Consider the following 27,090-nt stretch of genomic DNA (forward strand, 5'->3'; position numbering starts at 1 on the left):
AATTTGCACTCTTCCCATTCCTGATCCCCCTCATCTGCTCTATTTTCTTATCACCTTCTCATATACTCTGTAATTTAATTTATCATGTTTGTATGTTATGGTTTACTGTCTCTCTTCCCCCCAGGAATGTAAGTTCCAAGAGGACAGAGATTTCTGTCTATACCGAGAACATTGCCTGTCACATGGTAGGTATTTAATAAATGTTTGCTACTGAATGAATGAATTATGGGAGACAAGTGGGGAGGGATGTACCGTCATTTGAAAAGATCTCAGAGTTCCCATTGTGGCTCAGTGGTAATAAACCCGACTAGGATCCATGAGTACACAGGTTCGATCTCTGGCCTTGCTCAGTGGGTTAATGATCTGGCATTGCTGCGAGCTGTGGTGTAGGTCGCAGACACAGCTTGAATCCTGTGTTGCTATGGCTGTAGTGTAGGCTGACAGCTGCAGCTCTGATTCGACCCCTAGCCTGGGAACATCCATATGCCATAGGTGTTGTCCTAAAAAGACCAAAAAAAAAAAAAGAAAGAAAGAAAAGATCTCTAGGAGTTCTCATTGTGGCTCAGTGGGTTAAGAACCCCGACTAGTATCCATGAGGACTTGGGTTTGACCTCTGGCCTCACTCAGCAGGTTAAGGATCCAGCATTGCCACGAGCTGAGGTGTAGGTCGCAGACGCAGCTCGGATCTCATTGCTGTGGCTGTGGCATAGTTTGGCAGCTGCAGCTCCAATTCAGCGCCTAGCCTAGAAACTTCCATATGCTGCAGGTACAGCCCTTAAAAAAAAAAAAAAAAAAAAAAGATCTCTACAGAGAGTCCTTCCGTCATTTTGAATCGGGTTCAAAAATTCCAGTGGACTTGTACACACCCCTAAATTTTGATAACATTTTGATTGATGATAAATATTTTCTGATATACTTGGGTTTCCTCAAAGCTGAAAAAAATTTAGAAAATAAAGAAGGCAGCCAAAAGTCATCAGATTTCTTCGACTTTACCTGTATAGTTCTTGTCCTGGATCCCATTTTCCAAACCTTTCATTACGGTCATTGTTTTTCTCTGGGCCCTCTGCAATTTCTTCACCTCTAATCCAAGAGTTGACATGGTACTTGATCAATGTCAAGTACAGCATATTGTATTCCTTACAAATATAGCCCATTTATAACCCTCACAATCAGGAAGAACCAGGAAATAATCTCTACACTTGACAGGAAAGTGTTTCCTTCTCCACTCCTGGGAGGTGGCCAGATAAAAAAGATAGTTTTGGTTTTTTTTTTTTTTTCTTTTTGCCATTTCTTGGGCCACTATCACAGCATATGGAGGTTCCCAGGCTAGGGGTCTAATCGGACCTGTAGCCACTGGCCTACATCACAGCCACAGCCACGCGGGATCCGAGCCGCATCTGCAACCTACACCACAGCTCACGGCAACGCCAGATCCTTAACCCACTGAGCATGGCCAGGGATCGAACCCGAAACTTCATGGTTCCTAGTCGGAGTCGTTAACCAGTGTGCCGCCACGGGAATTCCCAAGAAAAGATAGTTGATACAAAATTAAAAAATCTTAAACTTTGTTTTGGCTCTGATGATGGTCATGTTGAAATTAATCTTTTCAGGTACTCTATTAAATCACCTGAATATTTGCTAATAATATTTGTTAATGTTAATTTATCTGAAACAGAAAATGATTAAAAGGTTTCTCAAGGGAGCTGAGATCTGGTGATTTTCCTTTAAAAAGATGAGGTTAAGGAGTTCCCGTCGTGGCGCAGTGGTTAACGAATCCGACTAGGAACCATGAGGTTGCGGGTTCGGTCCCTGCCCTTGCTCAGTGGGTTAACGATCCGGCGTTGCCGTGAGCTGTGGTGTAGGTTGCAGACGCGGCTCGGATCCCGAGTTGCTGTGGCTCTGGCGTAGGCCGGTGGCTCCAGCTCCGATTCAACTCCTAGCCTGGGAACCTCCATATCCGCGGGAGCAGCCCAAGAAATAGCAACAACAACAAAAAAAGACAAAAAAGAAAAAGAAAAAAAAAGATGAGGTTATGTGCTTGGGCACATGTTCAATCCCCTGTCTGGTGCAGTGGGTTCGGGATCCAGTGTTGCCACAGCTCTGGTGTAGGTTGCGGCTGCAGCTCAGATTCAATCTTTGGCTAGGAACTTCCACATGCTGTGGATGCAGCCCCCAAAAATGAGGTTATAGAAGAAAAGAGAGAGTCAGTGAGGAGTCTGGTATTTGTATAAACCACCAATACATGACCCTACTCGTCAAGGAAGTAACCTGTATCCAGGTATTGAATTTTGTTTTCTCCATTACACACTCAAAATGCATTCTGCACTGTGTCTTCTTTTGAATATCTTACCAATATACTGAGTGCAAAAGAAACTAGGCTAGTTTTACATTTTCTAGAAATAAATGGTTAATTCATATTCATGGCGTGAAATTGTCTTATCTATAGATTCCACCCTGAAAGAAGCCAAGATCGTCATAGTCACAGTTACCAAGGATTGTATTTTTCAAATAAGTACCTTGGGTCTGCTCACACGATGTTCTCGACATTGAGTCAATCCCACAGGTGCAAGGCACAGCTCATGGAAACACTGTTTTCATTAGCTCTTAGAACAAAAGTCAAACCTCATGAGAAGGAACATTTAAATTCCTAGGTGACCCCCAAAGTGCCTCTAGTTTTCCCCAAGAAAGAGGCATTGTCCATATGCACAGTGGATTAATGATGCAGACGTTAGTAAAAGTGGGAATAACCATCTCTAAAGTGTTTGCTATGGAGAAGACGGAGATGTTGTTTATGAAGATTCCTAACAGTTTCCTCAGGATAGTTGGGTGAGTAGAGAAGGCGCCGCAGTCCCAGAATTGTCTTCAAGTTAACCAACTTTTTTACTGCTACCCAACTAGAGGAGTAACTTCATACACTACATCCCGGCATCCATTCCCCACACAGATTGTCCCTCTACCTAGCACGCTGTCCTTTCCTACCTAGGTCAAAAGCCCACTTTCCCTAGAAATCCATTCCTGGCTCTTAGAGGTATCTGTATGAGGCATCTATCTACTGTAGGTACTAAACCTTTCTTTGAGCTATTTACTACTACCTCCCTGGATAAAAATTCTAGAAGTTTACTTCTTGCTAGGTAAACTAGTGTTTTCAATATATACATATTGAAATTGTATCCTCTGATTTTTTTTTTTTTTTTACAAAAGTGATGTGTGCTCAGTCTAAGAAATTCAAGCAGCAAAGCAGTGTATTTCTCTTAAAGCATACACTGGTGCCTTGGTATTTTGAGTTTTGAATCTTGGTAAAAAAGACTGTGGTTACTTGATTCATAGCTTTGAGATTATTTTGCTGGAAGGTTTATACTACCACGGTTAAGAGCAAATGCTAAAGAATCAGATTGGGTTTATTTTTTATTTTATTATTTATGTTTTTCTTCCAGTTTTATGGAAATAGAATTGACATACAGCACTGTATAAGTTTAAGGTATACAGCATGATGATTCAACTTACATAAATCATGAAATGACTATCACAATAGGTTTAGTGAACATCCATCATCTCATATAGATACAAAATTTAAAAAATAGAAAAAAAGTTTTTCTCATGATGAGAACATCTTAGGGTGCTCTCAACAATTTTTGTATATAACATACAGCAGGGTTATTATATTTGTTTCGTTGCACATTACATCCCTAGCACATCGTATAACTGGAACTCTGTACCTTTTGTCTGCCTCCATCCAATTCCCCCTCCTGCTAATCCCTGCCTCTGGTGACCACAAATCTGATCTTTTTCTACGAGCTTGTTCGTTTGTTTTTAAAGTATAACTGACCTACAACGCTATGTTAGTTCCTGGTGCACAACATAGTGATTCGATATTTCTATACATTTCAAAATGATCACCACAATAAGTCTAGTTATGATATATTACCATTCAAAGAAATTATATCATTATTGACTATATTCCCCACACTGTACATTTCATACCCATGACTCATTTATTTTGTAACTGCAAGTTTGTATCTCTTAATCTATATATGTGATTATTTTAAGTGTCTGACCTCTTATGTTCAAAGACATTTTAACAACCCTGAATTTTTACTCCCTTCCCCCCACATTTACTGTTTTGACATCATATTTTACATCTTTTTGATTTGTGTATCCCTTAAATACTTATTGCAAGTGTAGGTGATTTCACTGCTTTTGTCTTTCAGCCATCCTACTGGCATTATACTTGGTTGAATTACTACTGTTAGTGTATATTTGCTTTTACCAATTAGATTTTTCCTTTCATAATTTTCAGGTTTCTAGTTCTAGCCTTTTCATTTTCACCTAGAGAAGTTCCTTTAGTATTTGTTGTAAAGCTGCTTTAGTGGTGCTGAACTGCTAGCTTTTGCTTGTCTATAAAACTTTTGATCTCACCAGCAAATCTGAATGAAAGCCTTGCCAGGTAGAATATTCTTGGTTGTAGGTTTTTCCCTTTCATCACTTTAAATATATTGTACCTCTCCCTTCCGGCCTGCAGAGTTTCTGCTGAAAAACTAGATGATAACAGATGGCCAACAAGCACATGAAAAAATGCTCAACATCCCTGATTATTAGAGAAATGCAAATCAAAACTACCATGAGATATCACCTCACACCAGTCAGAATAGCCATCATTAATAAGTCCACAAATAATAAATGCTGGAGGGGATGTGGAGAAAAGGGAACCTTCTTGCACTGTTGGTGGGAATGTAAGCTGGTACAACCACCATGGAGAACAGTATGGAGGTACCTTAGAAAACTATACATAGAACTACCGTATGACCCAGCAACCCCACTCTTGGGCACATATCCAGACAAAACTTTCCTTAAAAAAGACACATGCCTCCACATGTTCATTGCAGCATGAATGAACACAATAGCCAAGACATGGAAACAACCCAAATGTCCATCGACAGATGATTGGATTAGGAAGATGTGGTATATATACACAAGGGAATACTACTCAGCCATAAAAGAGAACAAAATAATGCCATCTGCAGCAACATGGATGGAACTGCTCTCATCCTGAGTGAAGTAAGTTAGAAAGAGAAAGACAAATATCATATGATATCACTTATATTTGGAATCTAATATACAGCACAAATGAACCTTTCCACAGAAAAGAAAATCATGGACTTGGAGAATAGACCTGTGGTTGCCAAGGGGGAGGGGGAGGGAGTGGGGTGGATTGGGAGCTTGGGGTTAATAGATGCGGACTATTGCCTTTGGAATGGATTAGCAATGAGATCCTGCTGTGTAGCACTGGGAACTAAGCCTAGTCACTTATGATGGAGCATGATAAGGTGAGAAAAAAAGAATATATACATGTATGTGTAACTGGGTCACCATGCTGTACAGTAGAAAAAAAATAATGTATTGAGGAAATAACAATTGATTACAATTAAGACTACTCAAGAAGAAAAAAAATTTAAAAAACTGGATGATAATCTTATGGGAGTTTCTCTGTATATAACTTGTTGCTTTTCTCTTGCTGCTTTTTTTTTTTTTTTGTCTTTTTGTCTTTTGTTGTTGTTGTTGCTATTTCTTGGGCCGCTCCCGCGGCATATGGAGGTTCCCAGGTTAGGGTTTGAATCGGAGCTGTAGCCACCGGCCTACACCAGAGCCACAGCAACACGGGATCCAAGCCGCGTCTGCAACCTATACCACAGCTCACGGCAACGCCGGATCCTTAACCCACTGAGCAAGGGCAGGGATCAAACCGGCAACCTCATGGTTCCTAGTCGGATTCGTTAACCACTGCGCCACGACGGGAACTCCTCTTGCTGCTTTTAATATTCTCTCTTTATCATGATTTTTGCCAAACTCTTCCAAGGGGTACTTGTTTGTGCATGACCAGGGAAACAGGGACTCTCTCAGGGAAGGTGGGTGTTCTGTGAAAGAGAGAACTGAGGGGGTGAAGGGAGGAGCAGGGAGAATTCAGAGATGGGGTCTTATACCCCTGGTGTGAAACTGAAGCAACGTTACCAACCTATAACATCACTAATGTCGGGGAAATCTAATTAAGCACCACATTGCCACATGGATTTGTGATTTTTTGAGTGAAAATCTTTGTATTAATAACCAATAAATAGTCTGGCTTATTGAGGATTTTGCAAAAGTTACAAATTTCTAGTTATAAGATGAATAAGCATTTTAGGGATGTAATGTACAACTTGATAAACATAATTAACACTGCTGTATGTTATGTATGAACATTGTCAAGAGGAGTTCCTGCTGTGGTGCAGTGGGTTAAGGATCTGGCATTGTTGCAGCTGTGGCTGTAGGTTGCAGCTGTGGCTTGGATTTAATCCCTGGCCTGGGAACATCTGTATGCTGTGGGTATGGCCAAAAAAGGGGGTGGGGAAAAGAGAGAGAATAAATCCTAAGAGTTCTCATCACAAGGAATAACATTTTCCTATTTAATTTTGTATGTTTATGAGATGATGGACGTTCACTGAACTTATGCGATAGTCATTTCATGATGTATGTCAGTCAAATCATTATGATGTATGCCTTAAACTTAAATAGTGCTGTTTGTTGATTATATCTCAATGAAATTGGAAGAAAAAATAAAATTAAAATAAAGAAAAAAAGAAAAGAAAAAAAAAACTAGATGATAACCTTATGGGAGTTCCCCTGTATGTATCCTGTTGCTTTTCTCTTGCTGCTTTTAATATTCTCTCTTTATCATATTTTTTGCCATTCAAATTACAGGGTATCTTGGTGTGGTCCTCTTTGTGTTGGTCATGTTTGGGACTCTCCATGCTTTCTGGACCTGGAGGTCTGTTTCCTTTTTCAGGTCAGGGAAGTTTTCAGCTATTGCATCTTCAAGTATGTTTGCAGCACCCTCCCCATCTCTCTTCTCCTTCTGGGACCCCTTTAATGCAAATATTAGTATTTTGATATTGGTCCAGAGGTCTCTTAATCTGTCCTCACTTCTTTTCATTCTTTTTAATTTTTTCTTTTGAACCTCAGTGATTTCCACTACTCTTTTTTCCAGGTCACTGATCTGTTCCTCAGTATCAGCTAATTTACTGTTGATTCCTTCTAGTGTATTTTTCATTTCATTTGTCATATTCTTCACCTCTGTTGGTTCTTCTTTATATTTTATAACTGTTAAAAATTTCTAACTTCTCACTGTGTTCATCTAATCTTCTCCCAAGTTTTTTGAATATCTTTACAATTATTACCTTGAACTCTTTATCAGGTAGATTGCTTAGCTCCACTTCACTTAGTTCTTCAGGGTTTTATTTTGTTACTTCAGTTGGAACATGTTTCTTTGTCACCTCATTTTGCCTTATTTGCTAATTTTTTCTTTTGTCTTTTTGCCATCTCTAGGGCCGCTCCCATGGCATATGGAGGTTCCCAGGCTAGGGGTCTAATTGGAGCTGTAGCTGCCAGCCTACACCACAGCCATGACAACACCAGATCCGAGCCATGTCTGCAACCTACACCACAGCTCATGGCAATGTTGTATCCTTAACCCACTGAGCAAGGGCAGGGACCGAACCTGCAACCTCGTGGTTCCTAGTCGGATTCATTAACCACTGAGACAAGACAGGAACTCCCTAATTTTCTCATTTTTATGTACCTGGGAGGTCGGTTACATTCCTGACCTTGGATAAGTGGCCTTTTGTAGGAGATGTCCTGTGCATCCCAGCATCGCACCAGAAATATATGCTCTATTTCCCGCAGCCCTCTGGCTCTCTCCAAAGTAAGGCTGCCAGCCTTCAAAGCCAAGCATTCCTGGGCCTTGTCTTCCCAGGGCCGGGCGCCCAGGCTGGGGAGTCTGATGTGGGGCTCAGACCCATTGCTCCTCAGGGAGGACCTCTGCAGTTGTAATTATCCTTCTGTTTGTGGCTTGTCCACCCTGGGGCATGGGTCTCGACTCTACTGCATATCTGTCCCTTCTACCTGTCTCGTTGTGGTTCATTGTATCTTCAGTTGTAGAAGATCTTTTCTGCTAGTGTCCTGGTCTTTCTTATCAATAGTTGCCCCATAAATAGCTGCAATTTTGGTGCGTCTTTAGGAGGAAATGAGCTCAGGGGTCTTCCTACTCTACCATCTTGGCCACAAGCTCTAGAATCAGATTGAGGTTTTGAGTTTTTGTTGTTGTTGAGTTTTTTTTGTTTCTCTCTTTTTTTTGAGTGTGCCCATGGCATGTGGAAGTTCCTGGGCCAGGGATCAAACTCATGCCACAGCAGTGATCCAAGCTATTACAGTGACAATGCCAGATCCTTAACCCGCTATGCCACGAGAGAACTCCCAGATTGCTTTAATCCTGGCTTCTCCTTTACTACCTTTGGGAGATTGGACAAGTTACTTTACTTCACTGCGCATCATTTTCCTCACCTGTAAAGTGGGAGTAATAATAGTACTTAACTGATAATATTGTTGTCAGGATTGAGTGAGATGATGCGTACAAGTTGTTTAAAATAATCTCACACAGGAGTTCCCATTGTGGCTCAGCAGGTTAAGAACCCAACTAGTATCCATAAGGATTCAGGTTTGATCCTTGGCCTTGCTCAGTGGGTTAAGGAATCGGCATTGCTGCAAGCTGCGGCATAGGTTGTAGATGAGGCTTGGATTTGGCGTGACTGTGGCTGTAGTGTATGCTGGTGGCTACGGTTTCAATTTGACCCCTAGCCTAGGAACGTCCATATGCCTAAAACGACAAAAAAAAAAAAAAAAAGAAAAGAAATCTCACACAGAGGAAGCACTCAATAAATGTTAGCCATTATTATGACTGTTCTTGCTGCTGTTGCTGACACTTCTAGCTATTTTTCCAGACTGAAGAGGTTCTTTATTCCTTTAGTCTTCCCTAAAACATTAGTTGCTTCTCCCTTTTGATCATTTTAATTGCTATTCTCTGGCCTGTTTCCAGATCCACTGATATTTCCCGTGGGATTTCATTAACGCCTCTGCACAAAGTATCCTAGGTTACCTGTCTGAGGTTAATATGATCATGCATTTCAAATAGCCATGACATTGAAAATGATACCCAAAGCCTTAGTATATTTTTTAGCACATTGGGCTGGGTTCAGGAAATAACCTGAAAACTCCAGCATAATTATATGGGATCTAACTGCTGGGTGTGACCTATTCCTTCTTCTACTCTGTGAATATAAGCATTCCCTCTACTACTGCCCCAGGATTGGCTCTCTTTCTACCCCCTTTTTGTTGGAGAACACATGAGTCCTATAGCTTCTATATTGTTCAGATAGCGCCCAAGTTCATCGCCGGTCCTGACTTCACTCCTGAACTCCAGACCCAAGCTTTTAACCGCCCATTTTGATACCTCCCCTTGGCTATCCCACCAGTCCCTTAATCCAACCTGTCTAGAGCTAAGCTCTATTTTCTGACTCCAATTTTAATGCAATTAGAAGTTCTGTGCTGAAATTCCCATCGTGGCTGAGTGGTAACAAACCCAACTAGTATCCATGAAGATGTGGGTTCAGGAATTCCCGTCGTGGCACAGCGGAAACGATTCTGACTAGGAACCATGAGATTGCGGGTTCGATCCCTGGCCTCTCAGTAGGTTGACAATATGGTGTTGCCATGAGCTGTGGTGTAGGTCACAGACGTGGCTCGGATCTGGCATCGCTGTGGCTCTGGCATAGGCCGGCGGCTACAGCTCCCATTCGACTCCTAGCCTGGGAACCTCCATACGCTGTAGCTGCAGCCCTAAAAAAACAAACAAACAAAAAAGACAAAAAATAAAAAATGACAAGATGTGGGTTCAATCCCTGGCCTTGCTTAGTGGGTTAAGGATCCGGCATTGCCATGAGCTGCAGTGTAGGTCAAAGATGTGGCTCAGATCTGGCATAGCTGTGGCTCTGGCATAGGCTGCCAGCTGTAGCTCTTAGCCCGGGAACCTCCAAATGCCTCAGGTGCGGCTGTAAAAATGTAAAAAAAAAAAAAAAAAAAAAAATCATGTGCTTTCCCACTATCCAGGTTCAAAACCTTGAAGTCATCTTTCAATCCTTCTTCCTCAAGCACATCCCATCCACCCACCCAGTGGGTTGCCAAAATAGGTTAATCCTACCTCTGCATTGGCCTTTGCATCCAGCCCCCAGTTTCCATTCCTACCGCATCTGACAAATGAACGCCTCATTGGTTTTCAGCAAGACTACTTTTCAATTTCTTTACTGGCCTCTCTTATTGCCCATCTTTCTGTGTTTCTTTCATCCCCTTTTCTGCTGCCAAATTAATATTGGAGAGGTTTTTTTGGAAATAAAGAGCCAACATTATTTATTGCCAATTAAGCATATTATACCAACAAGTGTATAGCTTTGCTGGATTTATTTATTTTTATTAGAGTATAGTTGATTTACAGGGTTGGGTCAATTTCTGCAGTGAGGCATAGTGACTTAGTCATACATATATATACAGTCTTTTTATCATATTATCTTCCATCACCAAGAGATTGGTCACATTTCCCTGTGCTGAACAGTAGGATTTTTTTTTTATGGCCATACCCGTTCCCAGGCCATGGATTGAATCTGAGCCGCAGCTGCAAGCTACACCAAATCTGTGGCAACGCTGGATTTTTTTTTTTTTTTTTGTCTTTTTGCTATTTCTTGGGCTGCTCCCGCGGCATATGGAGGTTCCCAGGCTAGGGGTTGAATCGGAGCTGTAGCCACCGGCCTACGCCAGGGCCACAGCAACGCGGGATCCGAGCCGCGTCTGCAGCCTACACCACAGCTCACGGCAACGCCGGATCGTTAACCCACTGAGCAAGGGCAGGCACCGAACCCGCAACCTCATGGTTCCTAGTCGGATTCGTTAACCACTGCGCCATGACGGGAACTCCACGCTGGATCTTTTAACCCACTATGCCTGGCCAGGGATTGAATCTGAGCCTCCTCAGCGATCTGAGCCTCTGAAGTTGGATTCTTAACCCACTGTGCCACAGCGGGAACTCCAATATTGGAGAGGTTTTGATCAAGGAAATGAATGAGTTAAAATTTTCTGTGGCATTAAGACCTTCCACAATATGGCCTCAACTTAGCTGTTCAGCCTTTCCCATGACACATAAATTAATTCCATGTTTATCACACACCTCCAAAGAACCAAGGACTGCAGTAAACTCTGGACTTCTTATGTACGCTTTTCAATTATCAAGTCATTCCTGGGCACGTACTATGTACCCGGTACTGTAATGTCCTCTTTCTGTTTATCCTTGGACTGAATCTATGAACCTAGGAGAATTAATGTCATTTTCAAACATAAGAGATCTCCCTGAGCCTCAGATATGTTTTTTTTTTGTTTTGTTTTGTTTTTTGGTCTTTTTAGGGCTGCACCTGAGGCATATGGAAGTTCCCAGGCTAGGGGTCAAATTGGAGCTGCAGCTGCCAGCCTACGCCACAGCAACTTGGGATCTGAGCCGCATCTGTGACCTACAGCACAGCTCACAGCAACGCCGGATCCTTAACGCACTGAGTGAGGCCAGGGATCCAGCTCGAGTCCTCATGGATTCTTGCTGGGTTTGTTACCACCAAGCCGAGCTTCGGATGTGTTTTATTGAGAACCTCTTTTGGCTAGGCCTTGGGCTAGATGCTATCAGTATAGAACTAAGTAACATCTGGTTCTTGCCTTCAATCTACTCACAACCTGGAGGGCTAAAAGAAAGATTTGCCTGGGGTGAGAGTGGGCTGGGCTGTGGAAACCTTACAGGGAGCCCCTAACTCAGCCTGAGGACTTCCCAGAAAGCTTGGTGACCTTTAAACTGGGTGTTGACAGATAAGAAGCTAGTTAGATGAGGAATGGGCTGCAGATCTATTCAAACAGAGGGAGCACGTGACAGGGCGCAGAGACACATGAGCGCTCGAGGAGCGTTCAGGCAACGACAAGGAGTTCAGAAAGGCTGAAGCACAGTGTAGTTGGGGGAGAAGGGCAGGACAGGGAGTGAAGAAGCTGCCTGGAGACAGGACCTGAGGAGCGTCTGGTCCCAAGCTCAGGAGCCAGAGCTGAGGGCCATGGGCTCCTTGGAGGCTTGGCAGCAGGCCTGAGATACATTCCCAAAGAGCCCTCTCCGGGAGAAGTGGAGAAGAATGATTGACAGAGGTCGAGGCAGAGGTGGCAAACCTTCCCTGCAAAGGCCCAGGCAGTACAGCCTGCAGGCTTTGCAAGGCTGTGCAGTCTCCTTTGCGACCACTCGACTCTGCCTGGAGGTGCCAAAACCGCCACAGACAATCGGTAAACAAATGGGCAGGGCCGTATCCAGGCCCTTTTACTGGTGGATGTTGCAGCGTGAACGGCACAGGGTTTTCCCGTGTCACGAAGCAAGCCTCTCTTCACGGCAGAAATTGGCACATTGCAACTCATCTATACTTTAATAAAAAAATTTCAAAAAATGCAGTATCTGGGAGCACCGTAAAATGAAGTACGATTAAAAAAAAAAAAAAAGACAATCGTCTTCTTTCGGTTTTGTTTCTCAACCGCTGAAAATGTCAAAAGCATCCTTAGTTGCAGGCCCTGCAAAGCAGGCAGCAGGCCGGGTGCGGCCGGCTGACTCGCTCACTGGAGGCAGAGCCGGCAGGAGGGAGTCTTGCGAAGCTGGGTCTCCAGGCGCGGAGTGAGGAGGAGGGGTTGTGAGCGACCCAAAGTGGTTTTAGAGACCAGAAAGCGAGAGACGGTGGAGGCAGCAGACGGTTGGGGCCGCTCCTGGAAGAGGCGGGAAGGAGATGGGGGAGAGCCGAGGGTATAAGTGGAGGCCCGAGTGTCCCGAGGGCGGGGGACGCCCTTGCCCCGAGGCCGGAGGGCAGGAGGAGCTGGTAGCCACTGATGGCATATCGGAGGAGACTGCAGCGTGAGACAGCGAGGGCTATTTTCTGAGGATCTTGATTTCCCCAGGAAAAAAAGGAGGCGCTGCTCAAAATCCCTGTGACCTCCCTGTAGGAGCAGCGCAGGCGGCCTGAGGTGGGGAAGCTGGCGGGGGCGGGGGGAAGGACGCTGTGAACCAGATACCCAAGTTCCCCGTGAGTGTGTGAGAGTGACCAGGAAGTCCGAGGGTGGAGCAGTAAGGAGCTTGGAACCACAATGGGGAGTGATACAGGGCAAGAGGGGTGTGTGTGTGTGTACACACACACACACACACACACACGCGGGCGCCTAGGACAGTGGGGGGGAGGAGTAAATAGCTTCAGAGCATGTGATATCCTGGTCGAGATTTGGGTACCAGGAAAAGGAGAATGGAGGGGGCCTCACTGCAGCAACTGAGAGGGTTGAGGGTTGGGTAATTTGTTCATAAGGGAGGGCCTTCCAGAAAGCACCAGACAGGACTGGCAGGGGAAGCAGGAGTGAGAAGAGAAACTGGAGGATGAGAGTCACCCAAGAGAGTGCTGGGTTGAGAGAAAAGTATATTCTACGGGGAGCAAAGACTCATGGGACTTGGCCTGCTTGATGGAGGCTTGATGAACCTGCTTGATGAATCTTGCTGTCTCAAGATCCCCCCCGGAACTCTGCTCTAAAGGCATTGCTGGAGAGGGGGCGGGGGGCGGCCGAAGTTGCTGGGGCTGTAAACAGAGGTAGAGTCTGAAGCTTGAAGACATTTGCTAACTGTGGCCAGGAAAGCCATCTGTGACTCGGGATTTTTTGAGTTCCAAACACTAGGAGAATGAACAATGGTTTTGTGTAGGGGCGAAACAGCCTCGGATTTGGTGGTTAGGCCTAAAAAAGCCGGAATAGGCATTTCTAGGTCTTCTGGGGTGACAGAGACAACTCTGGGGAGGGGGCAGTATGGAGACTGGGAAGGCTCATCACTGTGCTCCTTGCCTCTCCCCACACAGCCCTATGGGAACAGGGCAGTATGATTAGGCTGGAGAGAGGGTAGAGGGGACAGGTGGCCACAAGGTTTCTTGGGAAGGCACAGGCCCACCCAGATACTGAGAGCAGAGAATGGGCCCACAGTCACTAGGACAGCTCCTGACCCGGCAGGGGGACAGAACTCAAGAGTTGAACACCATTCCAGCACTTTCTATTTTTTAAGCTCAGCATCCTCACAGAATTTAATGAACCGCTGAGCAGGAGTGAATCCACACTGGGACAGCTAGGAGCCGCCTGGATGTGGTGTGTCTTAGCAAAGAGGATATATGGCCATGAGATGAAAACGTTTGAGAATCATGACTTCTGGGCAGAATGATAGGAATTGGACTGATACCTAGTGTCATTGATGGTATGAAAAAATAGAGGGAAAAATGTGTTGGTGGGATGAAATGAGCTCATTTAAAAATGAGATTGGTGGGAACCTCAACAGGATGTGCTCAGTAGCCACCAGGCAGAGGCCTGAAGGGAGGGTGGCAGCTCAAGGCTTGGGATCTGGAGTTCATTTCTGCGGAGGGAGAAATAAAACATTCTAGGGAGAGTCCGGAGAAAACAAAAAGCCCACAAAGACTGAATGATCTAAGAACAGAGAAAATAGGAACCCACTGTTCTCAAAGAGGTGAAAATTCTGGTTCAAGAGGTAGGGAGGCTTGAGAACAGGGAAAATATTCTTTGAGGAAGACAAATGAGAGATGGTGTCAAAGGTGACTTCTGAGCTAGAGAAATCTGCTTAACTAGACATTTCACCAAAGAAGACATACAGATGGCCAGCAGGCACATGAAAAATGCTCAACATCACTAATTATTAGAGACATGCAAATCAAAACTACAATGAGGTACCACCTGACACCAGTTAGAGTGGCCATCATTAATAAGTCTACAAATGACAAATGCTGGAGAGGATGTGGAGAAAAGGGAACCCTCCTGCACTGTTGGTGGGAATGTGACTTAGTACAACCAGTGTGGAAAACAGTACGGAAATACCTCAGAAAACTAAATATAGAACTACCACGTGACCCAGCAATCCCACTCTTGGGCATATATCCAGACAAAACTTTCATTGAAAAAGATACATGCACCTGTATGTTCATTGCTGCACTATTCACAAAAGCAGAGACATGGAAACAACCTACATGCCCATGGACAGATGAACAGATTAGGAAGATGTAGTACATATATACAATGGAATACTACTCAGCCATAAAAAAGGACAAAATAATGCCCTTTGCAGCACCATGGATGGAACTAGACTTTCATACTGAGTAAAGTCAGAAAGAGAAAGACACACCATATGATATCACTTATATGTGGAGCCTAAAATATGGCACAAATGATTTATCTACAAAGCAAAAGACCATGGACATGTAGGACAGACTCCTGTTTGCCAGGGGGCAGGGGGAGGGAGTGGGATGGATTGGGAATCTGGGGTTAGTAGATGAAAACTCTTGCATTTGTAGTAGATGGGCAATGAGATCCTGCTATATAGCACATAATCACTTGTAATGGAACATGATGGAAGATAATGTGAGAAAAAGAATATATATATATATATGTATGTTTGGGTCACTTTGCTGTACAACAGAAATTGACAGAATGCTAAATCAATCATAATAAAAATTAGAAAAAAAAGATGAGGAGCAAGAGGAGAAACCCTCCACTTCACAAAAGATTTCTTCTTGGGGAGGGAGGGGAGTATTTGGAGAATGGGTAAATTTGAGCACAAATCGATCAAATCTTTGTGAGATGGAGGAGTTTATCTCTAAGAGATAACTTACATCAGGTAAACGTTTACGTGTAAAGACAACTGAACATACATACACATAATCCTTGCCTTTAAGTCAATTATTTATGAACTACTACAGTGCTGCTGTTTTTTTCCGAACGAGGACAGAACAAGGAGAATCCGATTTAAATTAGAGATGGAGATGTAGGCCCCTCCCAAGAGGACAACGTCTCATCCTGTTAAGAGACACTGGGGGACAATATTCAGATGGGTTATGAAAGATCGATTCCCCTGCGAGCACTAAGAATAGGATCAAAGTAGACAGAGCACAGTCTGCCTCTGCTTTGATTACGCTGAGCCCAGGCTTCGTTTCCAGAAGGCACTGTACTGGATTCGACGGTCTTGCGTTGCGGCGCAGCGGGGCCTGGGGGGAGCTGGTGCGGCGGGGGGGACGAAAGGCCAAAAGGATGGGGCCCGCGTCCCCTTTAAGGGCGGTGGCGGCGGCGGAGGCGGCGGAGGCGCGCGCTCCGACGGCTTCCCTGAGGCCCCGCCCCTTTCCCGTGAGCCCTCGGGGCGTGGTCCGACCGCGGGCGGCTGCGGGTGAGGAGCGGGGCGGGGGGTGGGGGGAGAGTCATGGCTCGGCGCGGCTGGCTGCGGGCGCCGCTCCGCCGCGGCGTCGGCGACGCCGGCCCCCGGGCCCGTGGGCTCACGCGGCCGCTCTGGTTGCTCCTCGCAGTGGGCGTCTTCGGCTGGGCCGGGGCTTCGGACGGCGCTGGGGGAGCGGCGAGAGCCATGGACGAGGAGATCGTGTCAGAGAAGCAAGCCGAGGAGAGCCACCGGCAGGACAGCGCCAACCTGCTCATCTTCATCCTGCTGCTCACGCTCACCATTCTCACGATATGGCTCTTCAAGCACCGCCGGGCCCGCTTCCTGCACGAAACCGGCCTGGCTATGATTTACGGCAAGTGCCTCAACCCCGTGCCCCCCGCTGGCGCTCCCCCTTTCTCTGCCCGCCGGCTGCCTCACCTCCGCTCCCGGCCCTGCTCGGCCTGCGTTCGGCTCCCCTTCCAAGTCCTTCCATTTTCCCCGTCGCCTCTTCCCACCCCCACCCCCCGGTTCGTCTTCCTCGCCCCCTTTTTCTGCTACGCCCCTCCTTTCTCAGCCTCACCCCCGTTTTCACCCCCGCGCCCCCCTTTCCTCTGCCAGTCCACACCTTTTTTCCTCCGACCCCACCCCCTTTTTTCTTCCGCACCCCCCTCCGCCCCCCGCCTCTGCCTGAGGATGGAAGGGAGTGGGTGCGGTGTCTCGGATTGGGCTGGGGACTGGGGGAGGGGAAGCCAGCCTAGCGATCCATTTCTCCGGGGGTGTCAGTTTGCTTAAGGGCCGTTGAGGCTGCAGTAGTCTGTCTGCTGCTCTGAATCTGGCGTTCTTCTGAAGCCAGAGTCCACCTTTCCCCATCACCCAGCTCTTGCTTGCTACGCCCTGTCCTTTGGAGGCTGAGAATGCAAAGTAGACTGTTGCCCAAGTAAAAACCTGAACACGAAAGAAGCTGAGGAAGGCTTAGGGCTTTTGAAATGACGTCCTGATTTATTGTACTATGCTTGCAATATCTGATATGGATACAGATGGTTGAACCTGATCATTCAGGCCGTGCCCTGGTGAAGAATAGGTAAAGATCTTCCAGCAGCATGTTGTACTATGGCATGAGCAGGACAGTTCAGCCAAACAGTAAATAGGAACACCATGCATATGCAGTATTATGGGTGACTCGCTGATGGCATAGGTTATGGACAGATCATTGAGTAAAGGGCTTCAATTCTTGTGACCTAGTGTGCTTTCTTTTTGATGTTTCTTATTTATCTTTATTTTTTGGTCATGAGGAGAGAAAGGCAAATCAAGTCATGGACTCCGAGGCATTTTGGCCTGTGCTGGGGCTTCATGGGAGGAAAAGATGAATATTGCTGACTGTCTTAATCTAAGATGACCGCGAGGCCATACATGGCTGGAGAGATGAGGGCAAACAATCCTTTCTGGGCAGTGCGTGAGTGAAGATTATCTTCATTTGGAACAGGCTTAAAGGGATGAGATTGTTCAGCTTTGTGTCCAGACTTGCAGATAGGTGGGAGAAGCCTTGGCACAGAAAGGCATTTCTCCATGCGCCCCCCCACCCCCACCCCTTTCCAGTAAATACAGACTTCTGGAATGTGCAGCTCAAGGGTAGCATAGCAGGGGAAAGTTGTTGTGTGCATCAGGAAAATGCATGAACTCCAGCTTATTTTTCATTTGTGGGGTAATGAAATTCTAAGTATGTATGCTTCCTAAGATTCTTAGTTTTTAGATGTATTGGGTGGTTTTCATATTTCATGTTTTTTTGCATTTTCTATACAGCATTCCTTAAGCTAAATTGGCCAGATAAGCTATACATCTCTGTATAATTTCTCTGTATAACTGTGTGATTTATTTACTGTCCTCCACAAACATTTGCTACTCAGCCTGCTATGTTATGCACAGAAAATGTGAAGAAATATATGATTCCTGCCTTCAAGGAACTTATCCTTCTTCGGTAGACAGGTTATATAAAGAAAATAAGGGCATCTTAAATGCCATTAAATGCCAAGTGATTATTATGGTGTGAAAATAAGGAACTGATCGCAGAAACCTCTTTCCTGTCCAGAGAGATAGTATGATGAAGTGGTTAAAGATATAAGGCTGTAGACCAGAGGTCTGCACATTTTTTCTGTAAAGGGCCAGAGAGTAATTATTGTTGGCTTTTGGATCACATCAATCTATGTGCTGTGAAAATGTGTTGCGTTTTTTTCTTTGCTTTTTTTTTTTTCTTTTTACAAACCTTTAAAAAGGTAAAAGCCATTCTTAGTTCTTGCGCCCTACAAAAACAGGCCACCACCGTGATTTTCAACCCCTGCTTTAGAGTCAGGCCTGGGTTCCTGTCCCACTGTGCCAGTAGCTCTGTGTGATCTTAGGTAAGTCCCTTACCCTCTTACACTGTCAGCTATAAATTAAGGACAATGATAGTAGCTTTGTTGTGAGGGAGAAATGTTTTAGCTTAGTACTTGACCCCTAAGTAAGTGCTCATTAAATGAGTGCTGTGATACTTATTATTGCTGTAACTGCATTTTCTCAGGTTAGGCTCAGAATAGTTTGTTTAATTGCTCAATCTTTAAGTTTAGAGGCAGACGTCATATTTTTGAAAAATCAAATAGGGACTTAGAATTGCCCTGAAGCTATTTGCTCTTTGGTAGTTGATATCATTAACCTTCTCTAAGTCTTGGGCTAGGGGAGAAAATTGGGATAACTGATTTGCATTCCCTGATGTTTCTAAGTTAATGAAAAGTGATGGCGTGCCTTAGTGTCAGTATTTTGTGAAGGAAAAACAAGGCTATCTTTTGTGGAATATAAAGTGAAAGAGTGTTATCTGGGAGTCAAATCGGGTTGATTTCCCACGACTTGGCATTCTTGAGCCTGTCCCATTTTCTCAGTATGGGTGATGGGGGCTGCGGATGCACAGTCTCCTGACTAACTCCCAAGTCCAGTTTGAGAATAGATGAGGTTGGGTCAAAGTATTGTCAATGCTACAGAAACGGACATTTTCTAATTACCACCTGTCATTTATCTTTTCTTACAGCTCTTGTACCATTATTGCTATTATGTTAATATATTATTTTAAGGACTTTATTTTTCAGCTTGACTTCCAGATGAAAATGTCTAGACCTCCAAAATTCAGCCCACTGATGATTGAGTTACCTAAATCCTGGAAAAATGCTACTCAGAATAAGCTTCTCCTTTATTTTTTTGAGAAGCAAGAGTTAAAAAAGAGAGAGATTAAATTGCCAATGTGGTCAGTTTCTAGATTGTAATAATAGCCTAATTGCTCCAGTTACAAACACAATGTCGAAGCACCCAAGCGTTCTGTTCATTGGGCTAGCTTACTTAAGAAGCTTAAAAGTGAGTCACTGTTAGTAAGTCTGAAAAGTGATCACTCACTGCAGTGTTCTTACGGATAGTGTGAAAGGCTAAAGACAGGGAAGCAGTATTTATTATGCCTTAAACTATAGCATCCACAGTCCCAGCTTTAACTAATGTGACTCATCAATAAATATTTATTAAGTGTCTTTGATGGGTGAGATACCATGGGAAACACCGATGTGAGTGAGTCATCATCCCTGCCCTCAAAGCACTTACAGTCTGGTGCCCGAATAGGTGGTGTTTATTGAGCACCAGGATCTTTAGACACTGCTAGGCGCTTCACAAATATCAGCTCACTTAAATCTCATGAAGACCCTGTGAGATAGGAGCCACTATCGTTCCCTTTTTACAGATGAGGAAATGGGGCACAGAGAGGGTAAGTGACCTGCCTGAAGTCATAACTTGTAAGTATTAAGGCAGGATTCAAATACAGTCAGTCTGCTTCAGGAGCCACATTCTGTTAGCCCCTTAAGTAGTGGCTTATGTTAAAGAGATAAAACTTATCTTTGAAGACAAAACAGGGTAGAACTATCATCACTAATGAGGTTCATTGAGAGGTTATCTTTCCTGGGATCACAGACTAGAACTTGATGGAGCCAGAATTCACACCTCTATCTGACTTCCAGACTTGTGCTTTTTCTCATGTAGTCCACTGTATTGACTTGCATGAGATCAGATATGAAGGAAGTTAACACTTAAAGTTATAGGGGTTTTGGGGGAGTTCCCATTGTGGCTCAGCAGTAACAAGTCCGACTAGTATCCATGAGGATGCAGGTTCAATCCCTGGCCTCGCTCAGTGGGTTAAGGATCCAGTGTTGCCGTGAGCTGTGGTGTAGTTCGCAGACACGGCTCGGATTCTGCATTGCCGTGGCTGTGGTGTAGGCTGTCAGCTGCAGCTCGGATTTGACCCCTAGCCTGGGAACTTCAGATGCTGCAGGTGCAGCCCTAAAAAAAATAAAAGTTATAGGGGTTTTGGAGGTGAGTTGTGAGGAATGGCTGTGAGAGAATGGAGACCTAAACCACCAGAGAACAGGTTAGTGGTGACGTGAGAGCAAGGAAGTAACCAGAAAGTTATAGAGGCTTTGGAATAGAAAACCCAGATTTCAGTTCTGGTTTTGTCACTCGATGCCAAATAATGTTGGGCAAGTCACCTACCCCCATTTTATAAATGAGAAAATAATGACTGAGAGATTTATAATAGTTGAATTAGCTTTTAAGACAATCTAATAGCATTCTTCAAGAAGTAGATAAATGTTATATATGTACACACCCACATTCACCTATATATACTTATATAAAAAATACACACATATATACGTATATACACTTTTTTTTTTGTCTTTTTGCTATTTCTTGGGCCGCTCCTGCGGCATATGGAGGTTCCCAGACTAGGGGTCGAATCGGAGCTGTAGCTGCCAGCCTACGCCAGAGCCACAGCAACGCAGGATCCGAGCCGCGTCTGCAACCTACACCAGAGGTCACGGCAACACCCACTGAGCAAGGGCAGGGACCGAACCCGCAACCTCATGGTTCCTAGTCGGATTCGTTAACCACTGTGCCACGACGGGAACTCCCACAGAACCCAAGTTAACTTGACCTGTCAACTTTATTCAAAGACATTCCAATTTTTCAGCTGATGCTGTGGTCAAGAATCTTCATTTCTTCCCCCAGCCTAAGTGATTATTCTCCTTGCAGATGTTTGAACTGCCAAGGTGCGTGTTTCAAATTTGTCCAAGGGCTGAGCCCTGCTCAGGGCACCCAGTGGCCTTTCAGCGTCAGGATGGAGTGTGGTCACCAGTGGGCACTCTTCCTTCCACAGTCAGGCTTGGGGATATGGAAAGAATTTATGCTGTTATTATTACCATTTGTAGTAGCTTAACTGTGATTTTTACACGTAAACATAAGGGGATGACTTAGTACTACTGAGCCTCTCAATTAGGAGGTCTTGTTGGATAGTAAGGAGCTGTGTGTATATCACATACACAGAATGACTGTGGATCTAACTTTTTCTCTCCTGGGTTATGTTTATCAAACACAGTTGATACCCAGTCATCACTTTTTTTTTTTTTTTTTTGGCTTTTTAAGGCTGCACCTGTGGCATATGGAGGTTCCCAGGCTAGGGGTCGAATCAGAGATGCAGCTGCCAGCCTACAACACAGCCACAGCAATGTGGGATCTGATCCGCACCTGCCACCTACACCACAGCTCATGGCAACGCCGGATCCTTGACCCACTGAGCAAGGTCAGGGATTGAGCCTGCAGCCTCATGGATAGTAGTTGGGTCCTTAACCTGCTGAGCCACAACGGGAACTCCCCAAGTCATCACTTTTTAATTTTGTTTTTCAGAAGTGAGATTTTTCAGAGTGTATCTTTTGTTTATTTTTTAAAATTTAAATAAATTTATACCCCCTTCACATCTGTTCTCTGTATCTATTGAGCTTGTTTTTTGTTTTTTAGTTTTTTTTAACGGGGGAAGTGGTTTGGCTGTGCCTGCATCATGCAGAAGTTCCTGAGCCAGGGATCAAACCTGCACCATAGCAGTGACTTGAGCCACAGCAGTGACAATGCTGGATCCTTAACCTTTTGAGCCACCAGGGAACTCCATTTTTTATTTTGTTTTGTTTTTTTTTTAGATTCCACATATAAGAGAGAATATGGTATTTGTCTTTCACTGGTTGACTTATTTCACTTAGTAACACCCTACAGGTCCATACCTGTTTCAAATGACTAGATTTCATTATTTTTTATGGCTAAAGAATATTCTGTTGTGTATATATGTACCATATCTTCTTATCTATTCATCCATCGATTGACACTTAGGTTGGTTCCATATCTTGGCTCTTGTAAATAATGCTGTAGTGAACATAGGGGTCCAAATATCTTTTTGATTTAATGTTTTCATTTTCCTTGGATAAATACCCCAAAGTGAAATTGATGGATTATATAGTAGTTCTAGTTTTAGTTTCTTAAGGAACTTGTGTACTGTTTTCCACAGTGGCTGCAGCAATTTACATTCCCACCGATAGTGCTCATGGGTTACCTTTTCGCCATATCCCCGCCACTTGCTATTTTTTGTCTTTTTGATAATTGCCATTCAAACATGTGTGAAGTACTGTCTCATTGTGGTTTTGATTTGTATTTCCCTGATCATGAGGAATGCTGAGCATCTTTTTATGTACCTTTGTCTTCTTGGGAAAAATGTTTATTCAGATGCTCTGCCCAATTTTTAAAATCAGATCATTTGTTATTTTGCCATTGAGTTTGTATGAGTTCTTTATATATTTTGGATATTAGTCCCTTATGAGGCATGAGATCTGTCAATATTTTATCTTTATTTTTTTTTTTGTCTCTCTCTCTCTTTTTTTTTTTTTTTAGAGCTGCACCCACAGCACATGGAAGTTCCCAGGCTAGGGGTCGAATTAGAGCTGTAGCTGCTGGCCTACACCACAGCCACAGCAATGCCAGATCCAAGCCACTTCTGTGACCTACAGCATAGCTCACGGCAATGCCGGATCCTCAGCCCACTGAGCAAGGCCAGGGATTGAACCCATGTCCTCGTGGATACTAGTTGGGTTCATTACCACTAAGCCACAATGGGAAGTCCCCCTTTTTTCTTTTTTTGTCTTTTTAGGGCCACACCTGTGGCATGTGGAAGTTCTCAGGCTAGGGGTCAAATCAGAGCTGTAGCTGCTGGCCTACTCATTTATTTTAAATATGAGCCTTTGCTAAAATGTTTTTAGAGTTGATGTCATTGTACTGTTTTTACCATTTACTCATTGCCGCTCACTTTTAAAAAATATGTGTGGGAGTTCCCATTGTGACTCAATGGGTTAAGGACCTGACCTTGTTTCTGTGGGGATGTGGGTTCCATCCCTGGCTTTACTCGGTGGGTTAAGGATCCGGCATTGCCACAAGCTGCAGCACAGGTTGCAGTTGGGACTCGGATCCAGGGTTGCTGTGGCTGTGGCGTAGGCTGGCAGCCGTAGCTCTGATTCGACCCCTAGCCTAGGAACCTCCATATGCATCAGATGGGCCCATAAAATATGTAGAGAGAAGGGTGGGGGCAGGAGAGTCCTTCATCTCTGCTTCCTCCTCCCTTCCCAGCTGACTGCTCTTACAGTCCCCGTTTCTGCTTTATCACTTCCCACTCTCACCCCCACTGCTCCACTGAAACTGCTCTTACCAAGGTCACCTATGACCTCCTTGTTGCCAAACCCGATGGACACTTTTTTGAAAGTAAAGTATAGTTGATTTACAATGCTGTGCTAATTTCTCTTGCATAACACAGTGGCTTAGTTATACACACATATACATTCATTTTTAAAAATATTCCTTTCCATTATAATTTATCCAGGAGATTGGATATGGTTTTCTGTGCCATACAGGGGGACCTAGTTGTCTATCCATTCTAAATGTAATAGTTTGCATCTACTAACCCCAAATTCCCAGTCCATCCCTCTCGCTTTCCCTTCCCCCCGTGGCAACCACAGGTCTTTTCTCTTTGTCTGAAGGTCTGTTTCTGTTTTGTAGATAGATTCATTTGTGCCATATCTTAGATTTCACATATAAGTGATATCATATGGTATTTGTCTTTCAGACTCACTTCACTTAGTATGATAATCTCTAGGTCTATCCATGTTGCTGAAAATGGCATTATTTTATTCTTTTTTATGGCCAAGTAATATTCCATTATGTACTTGTACTACATCTTCTTAATCCATTCATCTGCCAGTGGACACTTCTTAATGTCTGTCTCCCTTGACTTTGCTGCAGCATTTGCTGGTTTTCATCACTTCCTCCTCCTGTAGCTTTTCTTTCTTAAACTTCTTCATGGTCTCCTCCTCCTTTACCAGCCCCTTAATTTTGGCATAAAACTCTGGGCGTATATCCATAGTCCTCTCCCCATTTTATTTGCTCCCTGGGAAATGCCATCTGCACCTAACTTCAACCATCTTATGATGGCCGAGTGTGTATCTCCAGTTGAGCCCCCTCTTCCTTGAGCTCCAGATCCCACGTACTCAGCTATGCATGTGTCACAAGTACATCAAACTCAGCATGTCTAAAACGGAACTGTGCATTTTCCCCTGTAAACCTGTTCCCTGTCTCACTGACTGGCCTTCTTACCTACCAGATGGGCCAGGCCAGCTTACCCACCTAGTTGCCAAGTCAGTTTAGGTTCCTCTTAGTTTTTCATCTCCCTTCCTCCCAGCCTTCTCAGCCATCAGATCCTTCTACAAGATAATACTGTAAAAAATCTCCCCCTCTCCCTATCTCTGCTCTCTTAGATTAGGCCTGTACTCAGTGCCTGAATGTCAGCAGTGGCTTTCTAGCTGGCCCTTCTGAACCTCTGTATTCTAAACCAGTCTTGCTAAAATAGAAATCTGATGTCAAGCCTCTGCTTAAAACTGTTCTGCGGCTTCCTTTTGCTTTCAGGATGAAGTCTAAACACCCTTTCCCAATATGCCAGGTCCTTTATGATTCAGCTCGTGCCAATCTTTCACACCTCGGCTCTTGCCGCTTTATATCCCAGCCATACTGAACTATGTATGATTCCCTGAACAGACTATGGTTCCTCACTCTTCCATAACTGGATGTGTCCTGCTCTTCCTCCTACTTGGAAAATCACTTTCTTTTACTTTGTGACTTGCTTAGCTGACACCTCTGGAAAGACTTTCCTAATGCCCCACTCTTTCGGACTTGCTTAGGCACATCTTTTCTGTTTTATAATACCTTGCACACACACACACACACACATGCACACACGTATGTATATATGTATGTATATGTCATGTTCTAATTGTTTATTCAGTCTGTTTTTGCTAACCGGATTAAGAGCTCCTTGAAGGAGGGATCTTGTTTTCATCTGTGAACCTGCTTGGCACATATTCCATTCACATATATTAAAAGAAAGGCTGACTGGTTAGAATGAAAAGAGATAGGAAGGTGAAAGGCTACTAATAGTGGAGTTCAGGAAAGTTCCTGACATTTGAATTCAATATGCAGTTGAGGTATATTTATACAATGGAATATTATTTGACCATAAAAAGGAATGGATTTCTGATACATGCTATGACATGGGTGAACCCTGAAAACATGCTGAGTAAGAGAAGCCCGGCATAAAAGGTCACATGTTGTAAGATTCTGTTTATATCAAATGTCCAGAATAGGTAAATCTGGGTAGAGAAAAAGTAGAATAGTGGTTGCCAGGGGAATGGGAGTTGAGGTGGGAAGAAATGGAGAGTAACTGCTAATAGGTTTAGGATTTCTTTTTGGAGCAGTGAAAATGTTTTTGAATTGGATAGTAGTGATCCAAGTGGTGAATATACAACTTTGTGAATATACTGAAAGCCATGGAATTGTACAGCTTAAAAGTGTAAAATTTGTGCTATGTGAATTATATCTCCATAAGATCATTATTAAACCTATTGGTCAGTATAGTTTTATAGTAACTAGAACATTGTGCATCTTTGAATATCAGTGTGATGGTCCAGGTGAAATTCTAGTAATACATTGATATCATAGTGTCAGAGTCAGGACTTCTATTCCATGTTTTGATTTTACAACATCTATTTTAAAATTAAATTCTGGCGTTCCCGTCGTGGCTCAGTGGTTAACGAATCCGACTAGGAACCATGAGGTTGCGGGTTCGATCCCTGGCCTTGCTCAGTGGGTTAAGGATCCAGCGTTGCCGTGAGCTGTGGTGTAGGTCGCAGACGTGGCTCGGATCCCGAGTTGCTGTGGCTCTGGTGTAGGCTGGCAGCTACAGCTCCGATTCGACCCCTAGCCGCGGGAGCGGCCCAAGAAATAGCAAAAAGACAAAAAAAAAAATTAAAATCTGACCTTTTAATATTAGAAGAACTCAGTCAATCTACAAACATCATTGACTTTCCAGTTTGTAAAGTTTGTATTGTTTGGCCAGCCATGTGCTTTAGGAGTAACTTGAGAAGTGCATGTGTTTAAGTCTTGTGAATTGACGGATGGAGGTGGTCAACACATTTCTAACATGATTACATTGTCAGGTTGGGATACCTTGGAGCATATTCTCTGTACAGGTGATTTGAATGTATTTTCTCATTTTGTTTCTATCCTAATCAGTTATTTATATCCTGATCTAGGAATACAGTGACATGTGTTGTTACCCTAGGGAATTTTGTCCCCTTCTGTATCACTGGATGATTAGAATAGCAGACTCTTAGATTTGTGAATTCATTAATGCTTTAAAATGTCACTGCAGGAGTTCCTTTCGTGGCTCGGTGGTTAATGAACCCAACCAGTATCCATGAGGAGGCGGGTTCAATCCCTGGCCTTGCTTAGTGGGTTAAGGATCTGGCGTGGCCGTGAGCTGTGGTGTAGGTCGCAGACGTGGCTCGGATCCCATTGCTGTGGCTGTGGTGTAGGCCAGCAGCTGCGGCTCCGATTTGACCCCTAGCCTGGGAACTTCCACATGCCGCAGGTGTGGCCCTAAAAAGCAAAGAAATAAAAATTAAAAATGTAACTGCATTTGGTCTAAAAATGAGTTTTGAACTCAGGGGACTACC

At 44.1% G+C, this 27,090-nt stretch overlaps 1 protein-coding gene across 3 annotated transcripts in view; it reads left to right on the plus strand.

Moving 5' to 3' along the window:
- Positions 1-16,129: 16,129 nt before the first annotated feature.
- The window catches only part of SLC9A6 (solute carrier family 9 member A6), a 56,970-nt gene continuing 46,009 nt past the window's right edge, over positions 16,130-27,090 (plus strand). Inside the window, exons 1-2 of one of the 3 annotated variants that reach the window (XM_047764421.1) lie at positions 16,130-16,168; positions 16,305-16,529. In XM_047764421.1, coding sequence (XP_047620377.1) covers positions 16,361-16,529 — 169 coding nt within the window. In that variant the 5' untranslated portion in view covers positions 16,130-16,168; positions 16,305-16,360. Of the gene's footprint in view, positions 16,530-27,090 lie in introns of all 3 variants that reach the window. The other 2 variants (XM_047764420.1, XM_047764422.1) reach the window with 2 other exon arrangements.

The sequence above is a fragment of the Phacochoerus africanus genome, chromosome X, assembly GCF_016906955.1.
Source record: "Phacochoerus africanus isolate WHEZ1 chromosome X, ROS_Pafr_v1, whole genome shotgun sequence".
Classification (NCBI taxonomy): Eukaryota; Metazoa; Chordata; class Mammalia; order Artiodactyla; family Suidae; genus Phacochoerus; species Phacochoerus africanus.